Below are 15,212 nucleotides of genomic sequence, written 5' to 3'. Positions count from 1 at the left end.
TGGTGACTTTCTTTGTGACCCCAAGAGCTGTAGCCCACCAGGCTCCTCTGTCCATGGAATTTTCCAGGCAAGAATACTAGAGCAGGTTGTCATTTCCTACTCCACGGGATCTTCCCCATCCAGGGATTGAATCCACATCTCCTGTGTCTCCTGCATTGGCCGGCAGGTTCTTTACCACTAGCACCACCTGGGCTTCCTTGTCTGTGGTCTCCTGTGGAGGCTGGGACACCTGTGTTATCTGGGTAGATGCCCAAATGCTTCCCTGAGAGCTGGACCAGCTCTTCCCCAAGGCTGGAGGGGCCGCAGTGTCAGGGGACAGGGCCTCAGCTTCCCTCTGCCCCCACTTACCCTTCCTTCTCCCTCCCTGTGAGGCTGACAGCCTGCCCACTGGGCGGAGCCCACACCTGGGAGGCATGGCTTGAGACAAGGACCTGGTGCAGGGAGTTTATTTGGGGGAAGATGTTTCCTCAGGCAGCTATTACAGAGTACCACAGACTGGTGGGCTTAAAATTCAGAAATTCAGGGACTTCCCTGGTTGGCCCAGCGATCAGCACTCTGAACTTGCGGTGCCTTAGCCTGGGTTTGACTCCTGGTTGATGAGGAAGTAAGATCCCACAAGCTGCAAGGCACAGCCGAAAAATAGAAAAAGAAAAAAGAAGAAAACCTGGTGCTTTCAGAGTTCTGGGGACCAGGTGTCCAGGACCCAGAGGCGGGCAGGCTGGGCTCCTGAAGGCTGATGGCAAGCCTGCCCCAGGCCTCTCCCCAGCTCCCCGTGCTGCTGGCCATTGCCGGCACCCCTGGATGCATCACCCTGTCTCCGCCTCCGTCATCATGTGACCTCTCTGTGTGTCCCTCCTCTCCTTGTAAAGGCAGCTCTCATTGGACTTGGAGCCTTGTAATCCAGTGTCCTTCATCTTAAGTCATCACAGCCGTGAAGACCCTATTTCCAAATATGGTCACATTCTGAGGTTCTGGTTAGAAGTGAATTTGGGGGTCACTGTTCAACCCAGTACAGAGGGTGACACCCCAAACACAGGAGCAGGGGTGGGGGACACAGAGGTAGAAGGCAAGTGCACAGGTGCTGGACTGGCCTGGGGACCCCTGCAAAGCCCTGGGGAGTGGGCCCCAAATTGTCCTTTTGAAGGAGAGGCTAGGGCTTCACCGACTCCCACCCTCAGGCTGCCTGCCTGCCAGCTGAGCAGCACTCTGGATGCTCCAGAGGGTGCTTGGGGCGGCAGCGGGGGTGCTGCCCTTACAGCGGGACAGTGGCAGGCAGTCACCCCCATGGCGCTCATGTCTGCCAGGATGGCACTGGTCCTCCAAGGTGGTGTCTGTCACAGCAGCAGCAGCAAAAAAAGCGAAATTTAGTGGAAGAAGCCACGGTCAGTGCCGTAGTGCCTCCAACCGGGGCTGTGATCAGCCATTCCCACCCCCCTCTCCTGTCCCCAGCCAGCACTTCTGCTTGCTCAGGGCACCTCCTGGAGCAGGGGCCACCCTGATCCCGGGAAGCCTCGGTCCTTTTGCCCTCACCAGGCGCCTGTCTCTGTGGCCCACTCTGCGCCCACAGGCCACGGGAGCCCGAGAGGTGACTCCTGTAAAACTGAAAGGGTGCCACTCAGATTTCCACCTGGGGTGGGGGAGAGGGACTCTCCACCTGCCGCTGTCACCACTGTTCTGTGATGGCACCCTTGGGCAGGGCTAGCGGCCACCACAGGCCACTGGCACCTTTGATGGATGTGGAGCTGGCACCTCTGTGAACCAGGTTGCCTTCTCTGTCACTTGGTTTAGGGGCTCAGCCCCCCATGAGGCCACCAAATCAAGCTGAGCCAAGGTGTCTGTGCCATGGTGTCCAAGTACCTCTTAACATAACTTCTTCACCCTTGAGAATCACTTGGTGCTAAGCTGCAGTACCGGTGGTTCCCCCTGTTGCTGGACAGGGCCATGCCCATGTGGCAACCCCATCTGGCAGAGGGCAGCTCCTGGTGTGATGGCACCCACATTCCGAGGTTAGGCACCCAGCCCCCCACCATGAGGGCCTGGTCGCACTCTGGGAGCCACTTTCATATGTGAACCAGTCTTCATGCCAGAGGTTCTGCTCACCCCAGAGCCCTAGGGAACCCCCAGACATTCCCCAGCTGGGCTTTAGCCCCAGGTCAGAGGGTCCAGGGGCAGGATGCCCTCACCTCAGCCCAGACCACAAGGTCTAAGAGCCAGGGCTGTGGTTTCCTTGAGGCCCCTCCTCCCATTGCCATAACTATGCTCTCGTTGCCTGGATGGCTACAGGCTGCAGGTCTCTGCTCTCTTAGGACCCGGGAGCGTGTCCTCCCATCCACATGGCCACTCGGGCCAGCGCACCTTGTGCTCCTTGGCAGTCCTGCACCCTCTTGCCTATACTTTCTTGTTGTTTCAGCGAAGGCCTGTCTCCTAAACCCTCCTGGGGACCCAGCAGGTGGTGGTTCCAGTGGATTCATCCTCACAGTGCCCCCTGCTCCCCACTCCCGAGTCTTCAAGCTCCTCACACACAGCCCAGGGTCTCCACCATCACACCCCAGCTTCAGGGAGCTGCCCCAACTGTACGAGGTGCCACCTCCTTCGGATGGTCCACCCCACTCAAAGGTGAGCACTCACATCAATAAACTGTCCCCTTTCCAGCCTTATGTCCACCCTGCCCCCATTCCAACATCCTGGAGAGCCACCCCCACGCGGCCAAGCACGGGCAAGCCAGGGGTTGTAGGTTCCCCATGTCCGTGCTCAGGCCACTGAGACTCAGTCCTCGCTGTCGGTCTGGACACTGAGAGGGAAGGCGGGGGGAGGCGGGCAGATTCTGAACAGCATGAGATAGTGGGGTGAATCGTGTCCCCCAGAAGATGCCTTAGGACCTCTTCATGGCGCCTGTGAGAGTGACATTGGGAAAAGGGTCTCGGAAGATGCGGTTAAGATGCAGGTTTAGATGAAATGGGTCTCGGGCCCACCCCCCGCATCCTCAGTTAAGGAGCGGACACAGTGAGACGGGACAGAGGCAGGGAGGCATCCACAGGCCACGGAGCCTGAGGCAGGGGCTGGCAGGGGTCCTCCCTGGAGAAGCCTCCAGCCTGCCCCGCTCTCGCCGCAGGCTTCTGCCCTCGACCGTGGGAACGGATTTCTGCTGTTTTCAAGACTCCCTAGTCTGTGGCCCTTTGTTACAGCAGCAGTCCCCAACCTTTCTGGCACCAGGGACTGGTTTTGTGGAAGACGATTTCTTCCATAGAGAAGGAGCTGGTCTCAGGCAGATTCTCATGAGGAGCAGGCAAACTAGATCCCTCACGTGAACGAGTCTCAGTTCACAGTAGCGTTCTGCTCTTCCAGGGTCTGATGCTGCCACGGATCTGACGGGAGGCAGCGCTCCCCATGAGAGAGCGATGGGGAGCGGCTGTGAACACAAAGCTTCACTCCCTCCCCTGCCTGCTACTCACCTCCCTCTGCGCAACCTGGCTCCTGACAGGACCAGTACCAGTCTAGGGGTCTAGGGATTGGGAACCCCGGATTACAGCATCCATAGGAATCTCATATGGCAAGTGCCCTTCGACAAAGGTATTGTTGCTGAGTCACTCATTTGTGTCTGACTCTTTGGGACCCCATGGACTGTAGCCCCCCTAGCTCCTCTCTCCATGGGATTTCCCAGGCAAGAATATTGGAGTGGGTTTTCAGTCCCTTCTCCAGGTGATCTTCCCGACCCAGGGATGAAACCCGCATTTCCTGCACTGGCAGGTGGGTTCTTTACTGCTGAGCCACCTGGGAAGCCCACGTGTATTTTTAGGGACTCCCAAACAAGTGCAATACGACTAAGATTACAAGACCCTCAGGTGGACTCGCTTACATGGACCGTGAACCTCAGGCCTATGCCTCCCAGTCCAGGTCCGGATCTTAGCACAAGGTCTGGCAAGGGCTCAGGTCAGCCCTCTCGAGGGTCTAGGATTGGACCCGGGGCCTGATGTGACATCAGTACCCCCTGCCCTCCAACTGCAGGAGATGGGGTGACCTGGAGAACTTGCCGGCTCTCCCTGCCCCCAAGGCCGCAGCTGGCTCTGGACACAGTGGCAGGAGGTGTGCAGGCCTCTTCTCACCTCTCACATCCAACAGCAGAGCTGGGCCCTTGGTGTCACTCTCGAGCAGCAACCCCAGGTCTCTTCCAGGACCCAGCAGTGCATCGGCCTCAAGGACCTCAGCGTGTGCAGTGACCTTGGGAAGTGACCCCAGGAGGCAGGAGCAAGCTGGGGCTGGGTGGGGGAGATGGAGGGAAAGCTGGGGGAGTGTGGTCTCCATCCCCGGAGCCCCTGAAAGGCCCCTTGCCACTGCCCTCTGAGGGTGATCAGCTGGGTCTCTTACTCCTGGCCGAGGGCAGCCCCTAGGGATGTTAACCCCCACTCTTTCAGGCTGCCCCATCCTGGGTCGAGCAGGTCAGAGGAAGTCCCAGGTGGGACAGTTGTGGAGACAGGGCACTGGCCGTGTGCTCAGGAACTGTCCACCTGCTGCTGAGGATGGAGGTGAGCTGAGGGGCCCTGGCTGAGAGCCGAGAGCCCCCACAACTAGGAGGTTCTGGATTTCCTGTGTCACAGGTAAGGCTTGCAGGGAAAATGAACGCGTTGTCTCCTGTGCCCACCCTCTACTCCCTGCCCAGTGTGGCTCCTGGGTTGAGAAGTCCTAGAACATGGTGGCTATGGTGTGGGCTCCTGACCCAGTGCCTCTCATGTAAACTTGGGAGGTGACTCACCCACCAGGGGACCCTCAGCTGCTAAGTAGGAGGTGATGGTGTGTGGTCGTTGTGAACGTGAACTGCTGTGAATAATAAAAAGAACCTGCAACAGGGCTTGCAGTCTGCTTCACTCAGTTGTTGAGTCGCTGAGTCGTGCCCGACTCTTATGCAACCCTGTGGACGGCAGCCCACCAGGCTCCACTCAGGAGGTGCTACTTAACAGCTGTTGTTGCCCAAGGTACCCATCTGCCCAGCTGGGAGACGATTAGCCAGGTGGCGGAGACCTGCAGGAGAGCCTGGTTAGTGTTTGGGTTTGTTGTTGTTGTTCAGTTATGCCCAACTCTTTGCGGCCCCATAGACTGCAGCATGCCAGGCTTCCCTGGAATGCTTCACTATCTCCTGGAGTTGGCTCAAACTCATGTCCATTCAGTCGGTGATGCCATCCAACCATCTCATCCTCTGTCACCCCCTTCTCCTCCTGCCTTCAATCTTTCCCAGCATCAGTGTCTTTTCTAACAAGTTGGCTCTTTGCATCAGGTGGTCAAAGTGCTGGAGCTTCAGCTACAGCCTGTCCTTCCAATGAATATTCAGGGTAGATTTTCTTTAGGACTGATTGGTTTGATCTCCTTGCTGTCCAAGGGACTCTCAAGAGTCTTCTCCAACACCACAGTTCAAAAGTATCAATTCTTGGGCGTTCAGCCTTCTTTATGGTCCAACTTTTACATCCGTACATGGCTACTGGAAAAACTATAGCCTTGACTGTTCTTCACTTTGTGACTAGTCACTTTGTGACTACTACTTCATTTCACAAAGTGACTATTCATCACTTTGTCAGCAAAGGGATGTTTCTGCTTTTTAATACTCTAAGTTTGTCATAGCTTTTCTTCCAAGAAGCAAGTGTCTTTTAATTTCATGGCTGCAGTCACCATCCACAGTGATTTGGGTTTAGACACTCGAAATAGGGTTTGCAGTGATGACAGTGGACTTGCAATCTGGGATGTCTTGAAAATTCCCTGAAGACGTCTAGCAGAGCAAGGGCAACTCCAGGAGACGTTGGCCTCTTCCTCAGAGGGGGCTGCACTGCCCTCTAAAGAAGGATCGGTCCTGAGAAATGGAGGAGCCCCCTTTCCCAGCCTGGGAAGCTCTGCTCCCATTTCCCGCTGGGATGCTGCTCCCCTTGGGCCTCAGGTCTCTGCACCTCTTAGGAGCAAGGTGCCACCTGCCTGTCACCCTGCACTGTCTCTCCAAGGAGGCCTGTGCCCACTCAGCATGGACCAACCCCTTGGGAGAAGGAGCAGGTTGTCTGCCTAGTATAAATACCTGGGTTCCTGGAGCTCAGGTTCATCTCCTGTAAGGGACCAACTGTGCATGCAGTGCCCACCAGGGCTGCCTTCCTCAGGTGCCCACCAGGGGGCCGAGGTGCCCGAGTTCCTGGTTGGGGTGGCCGTGGGTTTCATGTCCTCAGCCTGGGGCACCAGCAGCCCCACTCTCCTGGGTACAAGGGCCCCAGGCCTGGCCTTCATGGGTCCTGGGAACTCTCCGGCCAGGCTGGTGGCTTCCTCTCGGAGTTACCCTGAGGTACTGTGCTGGGGGGTAAGGGGGGGCATGGAGGGGCCTGCCTTCAATCTGTGCTAGACCCTCTCAGGGCCGAAGAGCCCCACTCGCCCACCTGGTGGGAGCTGCGGAGGTGAAGTGCCATGCATCCTGAGGGCATCTGTCAACTCCAGCTGCTCTGCCTGGTGAGCGCCGTCAGGGGTCCGTGAGGGCTGAGGGTGCAGCTGGCTGTCCCGAGGGGACAGTAGTGAATCAATTCCTAGGTAGGTTGATAAGAAGTTCGGGGTTCCTGAGGAGGAGAGAGGGGTCTGGAGTTCTCAAGGAAGAGGAAAGAACATTTTTTTGTGCATTGCTTTGTCTTAGTCAATATAACAGTGTATTTCTCCTTAACAAGAACCTTCTGACTAATCCTATCGTCTTAAAATGTATGTTGTGGGAGTGGGTCTGGTAAAACCTGTCTATTGTTAGTTCTAATCTTGTTAATTTAAGATGTTGTGAGAGTGGGTCTGGTAAAAGTATATAAGGCCTTGATAAGGGTAGTAAGTGGGGGCACTCTCTGTCCCCCTTCTGATGTCTATGTCAGAAGCTTTCTCTGTCCCTTTTTCACTTTAATAAAACTCTGCTACACAAAAGCTCTTGAGTGATCAAGCCTGGTCCCTGGTCCTGAAGCTAAATTTTCTTTGGAGATCATGAATCCAACATCATTTCCTGTAAGCCAGGTCCACGCCCAGAGGAGGCTGCTGACCCTGGGTGACGATGAGACTCCAGAGGGTCTTCTCCCTGTGTGGGAAAACTTTCTTCAGACTGATGCCTGCACACAGCCGGGCTGGAGCTCCCTGCTGGACAGTGTCCTGCTTATCCATCTGCTGGTCTGCCTGGGCTACTTGGCAGGGGTGCTGGCAGTGCTGCTCCTGCCTGGCCGCGTGTGCTGCATTGCATGTGTGTGTGCGTGCCTGAGTGTGCACCTGTCTATCACAGGGTCACGTGGAGCCTGTGGCCAGGCGGGTCACCATCCACCTTGGACCCTGCAGCTGACATGGGGATGTCTGGTTTGGAACTGTTGGCACTTGTGGTTCTTTCCGTAAAGCAGATCCCCAGGAGCAGAATGACGGGACCTGCCGATGCAGGCATGCTCTGTGCACCGGTCTCCCCGGAAGGCAGGCCCTGCTGCGCCTTCCCTGCTGGACAGGGGCCTTCTGCCTGCCCCCACCCCCACCCCCACCCCCAGGGTTAAGGACAGCAGTTCAGAAGCAATGATGGGCTTCTAGCCTTGCTCACCCACCTTGGGCCACAGCCTCGGGCTCCCATGGGCAGGGCTCAGTGATGTGGGGGCAGTGCAGCCAGGTGGGTCCTGATGCAGGTGGCCCACTGAGGACAGGCAAGGGGCTCAGGCGGAGAGCTGGGGACCTGTCCCAGCTCCACCACCATGTTTCCCTGTGATGCCTTGTGGCTAAAATAGCCCTGGCTCAGTATTGCCATGGCGACCGTGCTGGGTGCTGCCTCCCCAGCTTGCTTTGGGTTTTAAATATAATCCCAGGCAGCTGAGGGGATGGGGGAGCGGCTGTTTCCCGCAGGAGGGGGAGCACCCCTCCCCCACGGTGCTCTGACGGCTCATCTTAGGCCCCGTCCAGTGGGCACGTCCAGCCTGAAGGGAGAGATGTGTGTGTGTGTCCCCACTGTCCTGGGTAGGGCTGGTCTCAGCCCTAGAACCTGGACAAAGCACTGGCCAACCTGACCTCGGTGTCCCCCTCCGGAGAGAGGTCATGTCCTAGGTAGGTGCCCGGGGCTGAGGCTGGCACAGGGCCTGCCCTGGGGTGCCTTGCCCGGTGATCTTCAGCTGGGTAATGGACGTGAGGTCAGCCATGAGCGTGTGGGATGTGCCTGCTCTGCAGCGACCAGCCCTTGCCAGCAAAGCAGTCGGTGTCCTGCCAGTCCCCCTCCAGCCTGGACACTCACCCCCCCGCCGGCTCCGCTGTCCTGCATCTGTGGACACGGCCTCTCCTAGAACCTCCAGCAGCACATGCATGTGGAAACACATGCAGGCCCACAATCACGTGCCGTAGCACACACACACACACACACACACACAGACTGTCTGGGTCCACAGACAAGCTTTGTGGTGCCTTCAGACAGGGAGCATCAGTGTAACTGATGGCTGAGATGAACGCGTTGCTGTCGGGGGAAGACAGGGCTTATGCCATCGGAGAGATGAACTTGGAGGGGCCCCTCCCAGGTGGACTCCTGGTCTGAGCATATGGTGAACATCCTTAGCCCCGGGCCCAAGACTCCCACCGTGTCCAGCTGCGCCCTCTGCTGGGAACTTGCAGCACTGCGCCTGAGGGAATGCGCTGGGGGTGAGGCAGGCCCAGATGCTCCTCCACACCCGCAAGATACTGGGTCACTGCGGTGACCCACCTGATCCAAGTGCCAGCGGTGCTGGGGGAGAGACCCTCAGGATCACCTGGAAGGAAGCCCGTCTAGGGTTACAGGTAGAAAACGGTGCCTGAAAAAAAAAAAAAAAACTGTGCCTGAGTCTGATAGACACACGGCTGCCCAGACATACACACACCGACGTGCCTGCGTGGACACAGGCACCCTCCCAACCTCCCTGCTCCCCAGGACCCAGGGCCTTCCACAGGCTCCTCCACCCACCACTCCTCACATCCTCAGGTCCCCTGGGCAGGGTCCCTTCCAAGGCCGTGGGCACACCCCACTGTCTCCTGTCTCTCTGCCAGGTCTGACCTGCCCCGTGCCACCTGGGTGTAGGCTCTCATCTGCACAGTCAACGGAATGAAGGAGCAGGTAAAGCGAATGTTGTCACTGAGCCAGTCTCTCCAGACCGCGAGGTCCCAGACGAGGAAAGGAAGCACCTTCAGTCGTCCCCCGACAGCTGTGTGCCCAACGCCTGTCAGCGGGTGCCTGGGCTTTCTAGTGACCTGTGTGGTCCTCACCTGGCCCTGCGTGGGTCAGTGTCACACCTGAAAGGATGACCAGTCCCCACCCCCTACCTTCCAGGCTCAGGGAGATGCCAGCTCCGCCAGTCATCTCTTCCTGGGCTGCCCCAGGGCTGGCCTGGCACAAATGTAGCCCGTGAACCTTCCTGGCCGGGGCCTCGCAGTCTGGAGAGACTGGCTCAGTGACAACATTTGTTTCACCTGCTCCTTCATTCTGTTGACCGTGCAGATGAGAGCCTGCACCCAGGTGGCACGGGGCAGGTCAGACCTGGCAGAGAGACAGTGGGGTCTGCCCACGGCCTTGGAAGGGACCCTGCCCAGGGGACCTGAGGATGTGAGGAGGTGGGTGCTGAGACCAGCCCCTCAGGCAGGACCACTGACCCCCAGCGGAGGCCTTTGCTTCTGTCTGATGGGGCTCACTGAGCATAAATTCCACCTGACTTTTACCTTTCACCTATAAGGGCTCAGTTGTTGATATTATTTCATAAAGAACATTTATCAAAGAAAGTAAGGGGGCCAGCCATGCACCAGGGGTGGGGGCACTCTGTCTTGCCCACCTCCTCCCAAAGGGCCCACAGCGGGTGGGACGCACATGCAGCAGCCCCGCCCTGGGTCCCAGGTGACTGGAAGGGCAGAAGGCCCAGTTGGGTTTGGGAGGGGCGTCAGCGCAGGAGGAGGTCTTCTCTGCCTGCACCCACTGCTGTCAGAGCTCTACAATGAGCCTCTGTCACTTTTATAAGCAGCTAAAAACAACACACCTTTGTACTTTCCACTTTGGAGATAATAGGTGTTTGTGATCATGAAAGTTTATGAGATCTTTGTGGAAAACTGGGAAATAGAGAAACTGCCCAGAGGTGGAAAGGACTGGCCCTCAGCGGCCAGGCTGTCCTCAGGTCTGTCTCTGCTGTTCCGCACCCAGGCGCCGGGCGAGTCCTCTCATGACCTCATCACACTGCAGCCTGCTGGCAGGTGAGCCCCAGAACAGGCCCAGGGTCCAGGGGGACAACTGGCCCCAGCGTTTCCAAGGGGTCTCCACCCTCTCACTCATCGTTCACGCCAGCCGTGCCAGACGCTGGACACAGCGGTGACTCAGGCTGATAGAGTCCCAGCCTGCCAACCACTGGAACACCCTGTGCCTGTGGCCGGGATGCAGGGTGAACGGTGGACACCAGACAGGCACACCTGCCTGTCACTCACTGGGGACCAGCCCTATGCCCTCGAGGCCCCGGGGTGTGGGAGACTCAGCGGCCTCACCCTCTGGAGCTGGGTCCATTGGCCTGAGCTGCCTGGGGTTGTTTTGCAAAGCTTGTTGGGGAGTGGGGGAGGGGCTCAGGGAAGTGTTCTGGGCATTCTGGACAACCATGTACCCTCACCAGGGCCTGGGGCTGGTTATGGTCGGAGACCCCAGTCCCAGAATAGGCTTTTCCCCTCCCCCAGCCCTCTTGGAGAACAGAGGCTCCACCCTCCAAACCCACCTGACCCCGAGTGGGCAGCAACAGCCCCCTTTGGACTTCCTCACTAAGACTGGTGGCCCCAGCTTCCAGCCTCCTGGATGGAGGGTCCCACGTGGCCCTCAGGTTTTCAGGCAAAGGCCAGTATCCATGGGGCCACTTGGATGTGGAGGCTCCCATTGCGGCCAGGGCTTCCTTCCTTAGAAAGGGCTCTTGTGTTTGGTAGGGCCTTGGATGGAGCAGGTCCAGGAGATGGTGCCCAGGGAAAGGCTCTGGTTGGCCAGTGCTGCCTTCAGTGGGCATCAAGGACTGGACCCACTGACCCTTCCTCCTCTGTCTCCACCCCACTCTGGGGCAGGAACGTGGGGAGAGGGCGCAGTGGGGCATCTTGCCTAAGGCCACATGCCAGGCTGGGCTGCCGATAGCCCAGGGGACACAGCCCCAGTGCTGGCCATGGGGCCAAGAGAGGGGGACTGGGGACTGTATCCCACACTCTCACCCCTGGACTGCAAGTTCCTGCGCCCTCCTGTGGTGGGCGTGGAGGGATGTCCATGGGGTGGGGCTGAGAGCAGACTCACACGGGCGTCAGAAATGTTGAGTGGGCGCTGTAAGTAAGTGTGGGTCTGGGCAAAAGTGCCACCACACACACAAAGGCCCGGAGGCAGAAGGCAGCCGGGGGCTGGTGGGGATGAACCAGAATGAGGCCGGCGGGAGGCAGGGCAGGAAGGCCTGGGGTCCCTTAAGATGATGGGAACCACTGCAACTCTTACGTCCAGAGAGATGGACATGGATGGACTGAGGTTTTAGGGAAACAGAAGGCTGATGCAAAAATCCCAGCTGGACCAGGTGGCAGCAGTGGATGTAATCACCAAATGGAGGTGACCACCCCACACCAGAGAACTCTGAGCCGAGAGTGGAAAAAGGAGGGGTGGGCACCCTGAGATGGAGAAGGGCCTGTCTGAGGGAGGCCTGGTGGGATGAGAGATGGTGGAGGGTGAGGGGGATGGTCAGCCCAGTGGGGCCATCGAGCTTGGGAACGAATCTTGAGCCCTAAGTGGACATGAGCAGCTCAAGGGTCTGAGAAGCATCAAAGACTGAGGCGGATGTGGTGGGGGCGCATTTCCAGGCTGAGCAGCTCAAGGGTCTGAGAAGCACCGAAGACTGAGGCGGAGAGGGTGGGGGTGCATTTCCAGGCTGCCGGAGGAAGCAGCAGAGGGAGGTGCAGGAGAGGTGGGAGATGGCAGCGTTCAGGGGTGAGTATGCTGCCAGGGGTCAGTTCAGAAAAAAGCAGAGAATTGGCCAGTGTATGTAAAACACAGGAGTTGGTGGTGACAGTGGGGGACGAGGAGGGCTGAGAAAGTGGAGATGAGGCTGCAGATAGTTGGGAGGGGGGGCAGGCGGGTATTATGTTGTAAAGAAGAGCAGAGAAGTGGGCAGGCGGGTGTGGTATAGAGAGGGCTTTGTTTTTTTAGGATGGGGAGTTCAAACCACCCTAAGTAGGAGAGAGGTGGGCTGTCAACAGATTTGTGTGTCCATCTCTAGGGAGGACAAAGGTTCTATGACCATAGGGACATGGTTCTTCAGGAACACCCAGCACCCTGTGCTGGGAGGCGCCAGGAAATGTCTGTGGAATGAAAGGTGAATGAGAAAGCCTCACACTATGCAGGTGAGGAGTTGTGAGGGCTTAGCCAGGACTGGAGGCGAGGGTCAGAGGTTGCCAACGGGGTAGCGGTGGGGGAGGGGAGGGAGGCAGGCAACAGGGGTGTGGCCCAGCGGAGGACCGGGCTTGGTCGGGAAGGCAGGAATGCTGGGTCTGCAGATCCCCGAGCCCCGGTGGGCACCCGGTGCCCGGCTGAGGTGCTACAAATTGCAGATTTGGGTCCCTGTGGATGCAACCAGTTAAGGACGTGCTCCTTGGAAAAACCCCATCCCAAGGTTAAGGGGAATGGGCCCAGGATAGAGGCACCTGGGGGGTGGCGGCGTGGAGAGTGTTCCAAAGAGACAGTCCCGGACAAACGCCCGGTGTTAGTAAGACCCAGAGAGGATGTGGATTCAGAAGTGAAGGTTTCAGGCGGCCTGGACAAACGCAGTCCTTTTGTCCCGGACCGAGGAGTGAACTGGAGCAGAGGGAGCAAGCCAGCGAGTGTAGACAAACCTTCTGCACGGAGAGGAGGGCCGCTGAGTCCGGACCTGACGGCTGTGACCTTCGCCGGGTTCTAGGCTCTTTGCAGTCTGTCTCCGCATCTCTAAGCTGGTAGAACGCGTGTCACTCATTTCGAGCGCCGTTCGGAATCCAGGGTCGAAGGGGCGACCCGTTGCCGCTGTCCCCTAGCCCGGGAGCTCGCAGACTCGCGCTCACCTGAATTACCCGGACTGTGAGCTCAGACTGCTGGAGTTTCAATGCAGCGAGTCTGGGCTGGAACCTGTATTTCCAAAAGTTCTCGAGACGCTCAGTGCGGGAGCCCACCTGGGAACAGCGGCCCCGGGAGCCCACTGCACCCGGGGACAGACGTGCCGGGCGGGCAGGGGGCGCGCGTTGCCGGGCAGAGCCGGGCCACGCACGCTCCCATTGGCCGCAGGTGGGGCCGCACCCCGCCCGACAGGTAGTCCGCCCCGCGCCCCGCCATTGGGCTGCAGCTGCGGGGTCCCCCGGGGATTGGCCCAGGTGGCGGCCCCGCCTCGCCCTCATTGGCCGCAGGTGCCACCGCCCCCGCCCCGGGACCGCCCGCCCCGCCGATTGGCCGCCGGCGGGGCCTCGGGTCGGCCATGTTCGGACACCCCCCGCCCCCGCGAGGCCTGACGCTGGACTCCGTGCGCGCGCCCCCCGCGCGCGCCCGCCGGCCGCGCCCCCGCCCCTCCCCGCCCCGCCCGCCGCCAAGTTTCTAGAGTTGGACCCGTGTCCCTCGGTCCGTGCGCCGCGCGCTCCCTTCCGCGTTCCGCCGTCGGCCCCACCTGCGGCCCGGCTCGGCCGCTGGGGCCCCGCGCCATGGCCCGAGTGTCCGGGGCGCGGCGCTGACGGCGACCGGCGGAGCGCGCAATGCCCAGCAGGACGGGCCCCAAGATGGACGGGAGCGGCGGCCGCGGCCGCGTCCGCCTAAAGGCGCACTATAGCGGGTGAGCGCGAGCGCCCGACGGCGGGGCTCGGCCGGGGCGGGGGCTGTGCGAGTCGAGGCGGCGCTGCCGAGTGCAGAGCCGGACGCAGGAAGCTGCCCCCGACCGCGCTGGCCGTCGGGGACTGTACTGCCTCCGCTCGGGAGGCCGAGGTTTGGGGGCAGCGGGCGGTGGCGCGGGAGGGCGGGGACAACGAGGCCCCTCCGGGCCCAGGGGGTCCCAGGAGCTTTGGACGCGCCCGCGCTTAGAGACTGCCCCAGGCGATGCGGGCGCACCGGCCTCACTAGGACTTCACAGACGGGAAAGCTTGCGGGCAGGGCTGGATCAGCGTGCACCCGCCCTCCCGTCCCGACCCCGGCTCGGAGTCGCCGGCCCAGCTCCGAGCGCCGCTGCCTCTCGGGTCAGCGGGTCTCTCCCCGCTCCGACGGGGTTGTCCTGGGCTGGAAGTTGCCCGGAGGGGGCCCGTGGCGCGGAAGACGGGCACCTTGAGGCTCTCCGCGTCTCCGAGCCCCGTGTTGACATTCTCCCTGGGAAGTTGGCCGGTATGTTAAGGCCACAATCTGTAAGGAAGAAAGTTTTCGTCAAATTGTGAAGACTGCTGGCAGGTTTTAAAAGCAGAGGTTTTCTAAACTTTTCCCAATTTACCCGACCGGATATCTCAGTTTAAGACCAGTTTATGTGCGGGAGAAGGGCAGGTGCGGTGAGCCGTGGGGGTCGCGCGAATGGAGGGCACCTGGAGGGCCTGGGGCCCTGCGACTGTCCACACTCGGTGCTCTGGATTTGACCTGCCTCCCTGTGAAATGGGCGAACCGGCGTCCACAGGGGTCAGTGGCCAGACCCCTGGACCGGCCCCGGCGCTCGCTGGATTCTTGGCCGCTGGACAGTCCTGGTGGGGGTGGAGAAGCCTGCGGCCCCCAGCACTGTGCACGCAGATACTGGGGGAGAATGAGGGTATTTGGCTTTTGCAGCCTTCTGCTCCTGTTGGTCTCCAAGAGCCCCCAAATCGGGCGGCTGCCCCCAGGGTCGCCTCTGAGGGGTTGGGGGGTGGGGAAGCTGAATGCCACCTGCAGTTGAACTTGGTGGTTGGGTATAGGGCCTGGAAACCCCAGCTCTTGACCTGGAGAGCACACCTTGTTTGGGGTGTCAGTCAGGACGCACCTGCCCTCTCTGCTGTCCGCAGCCTGACTGCCTTGGGAGTGTGGGTGTGGGGTGAGGTGGTGGGAAGGGAATTGGTGGTGGTGCCCTAGAGAATAAGGATTTGTGGGGGGGATGACTGGCCATCCCACCTGAAGAGGATGAGGGATCGTATCTTCTGGCCTGTCAAGGTGGACTGCAGACTGAAGCTGGTGAGGTGTCAGCTGGGTCCCGGCTTGTCCGAGAGGGACGAGTGGCAGTCATACATCAGACAGT

At 59.7% G+C, this 15,212-nt stretch overlaps 1 protein-coding gene and 1 long non-coding RNA gene across 2 annotated transcripts in view; one reads left to right on the top strand and one right to left on the bottom strand.

The window, feature by feature from the left end:
• Positions 1 to 430: 430 nt before the first annotated feature.
• LOC133227923 (uncharacterized) lies at positions 431 to 13,477 on the bottom strand. The gene is made up of 3 exons (XR_009730007.1): positions 12,847 to 13,477; positions 8,702 to 8,789; positions 431 to 7,066 (listed from the first exon to the last, which is right to left on the bottom strand). It is a non-coding gene; the product is annotated as an uncharacterized LOC133227923 (long non-coding RNA).
• Positions 13,478 to 13,557: 80 nt separating this feature from the next.
• PRKCZ (protein kinase C zeta) overlaps positions 13,558 to 15,212 on the top strand; it is a 99,850-nt gene continuing 98,195 nt past the window's right edge. The window contains exon 1 of the mRNA XM_061382992.1: positions 13,558 to 13,805. Within this exon, the coding sequence (XP_061238976.1) occupies positions 13,729 to 13,805 (77 nt within the window). The 5' untranslated portion in view covers positions 13,558 to 13,728. The remainder of the gene's footprint in view (positions 13,806 to 15,212) is intronic.

This window comes from Bos javanicus, chromosome 16 (genome assembly GCF_032452875.1).
Source record: "Bos javanicus breed banteng chromosome 16, ARS-OSU_banteng_1.0, whole genome shotgun sequence".
Taxonomy (NCBI): domain Eukaryota; kingdom Metazoa; phylum Chordata; class Mammalia; order Artiodactyla; family Bovidae; genus Bos; species Bos javanicus.
Note: the sequence above shows the minus strand (reverse complement) of the source record. Positions and strands in the feature narration are given on the sequence as shown.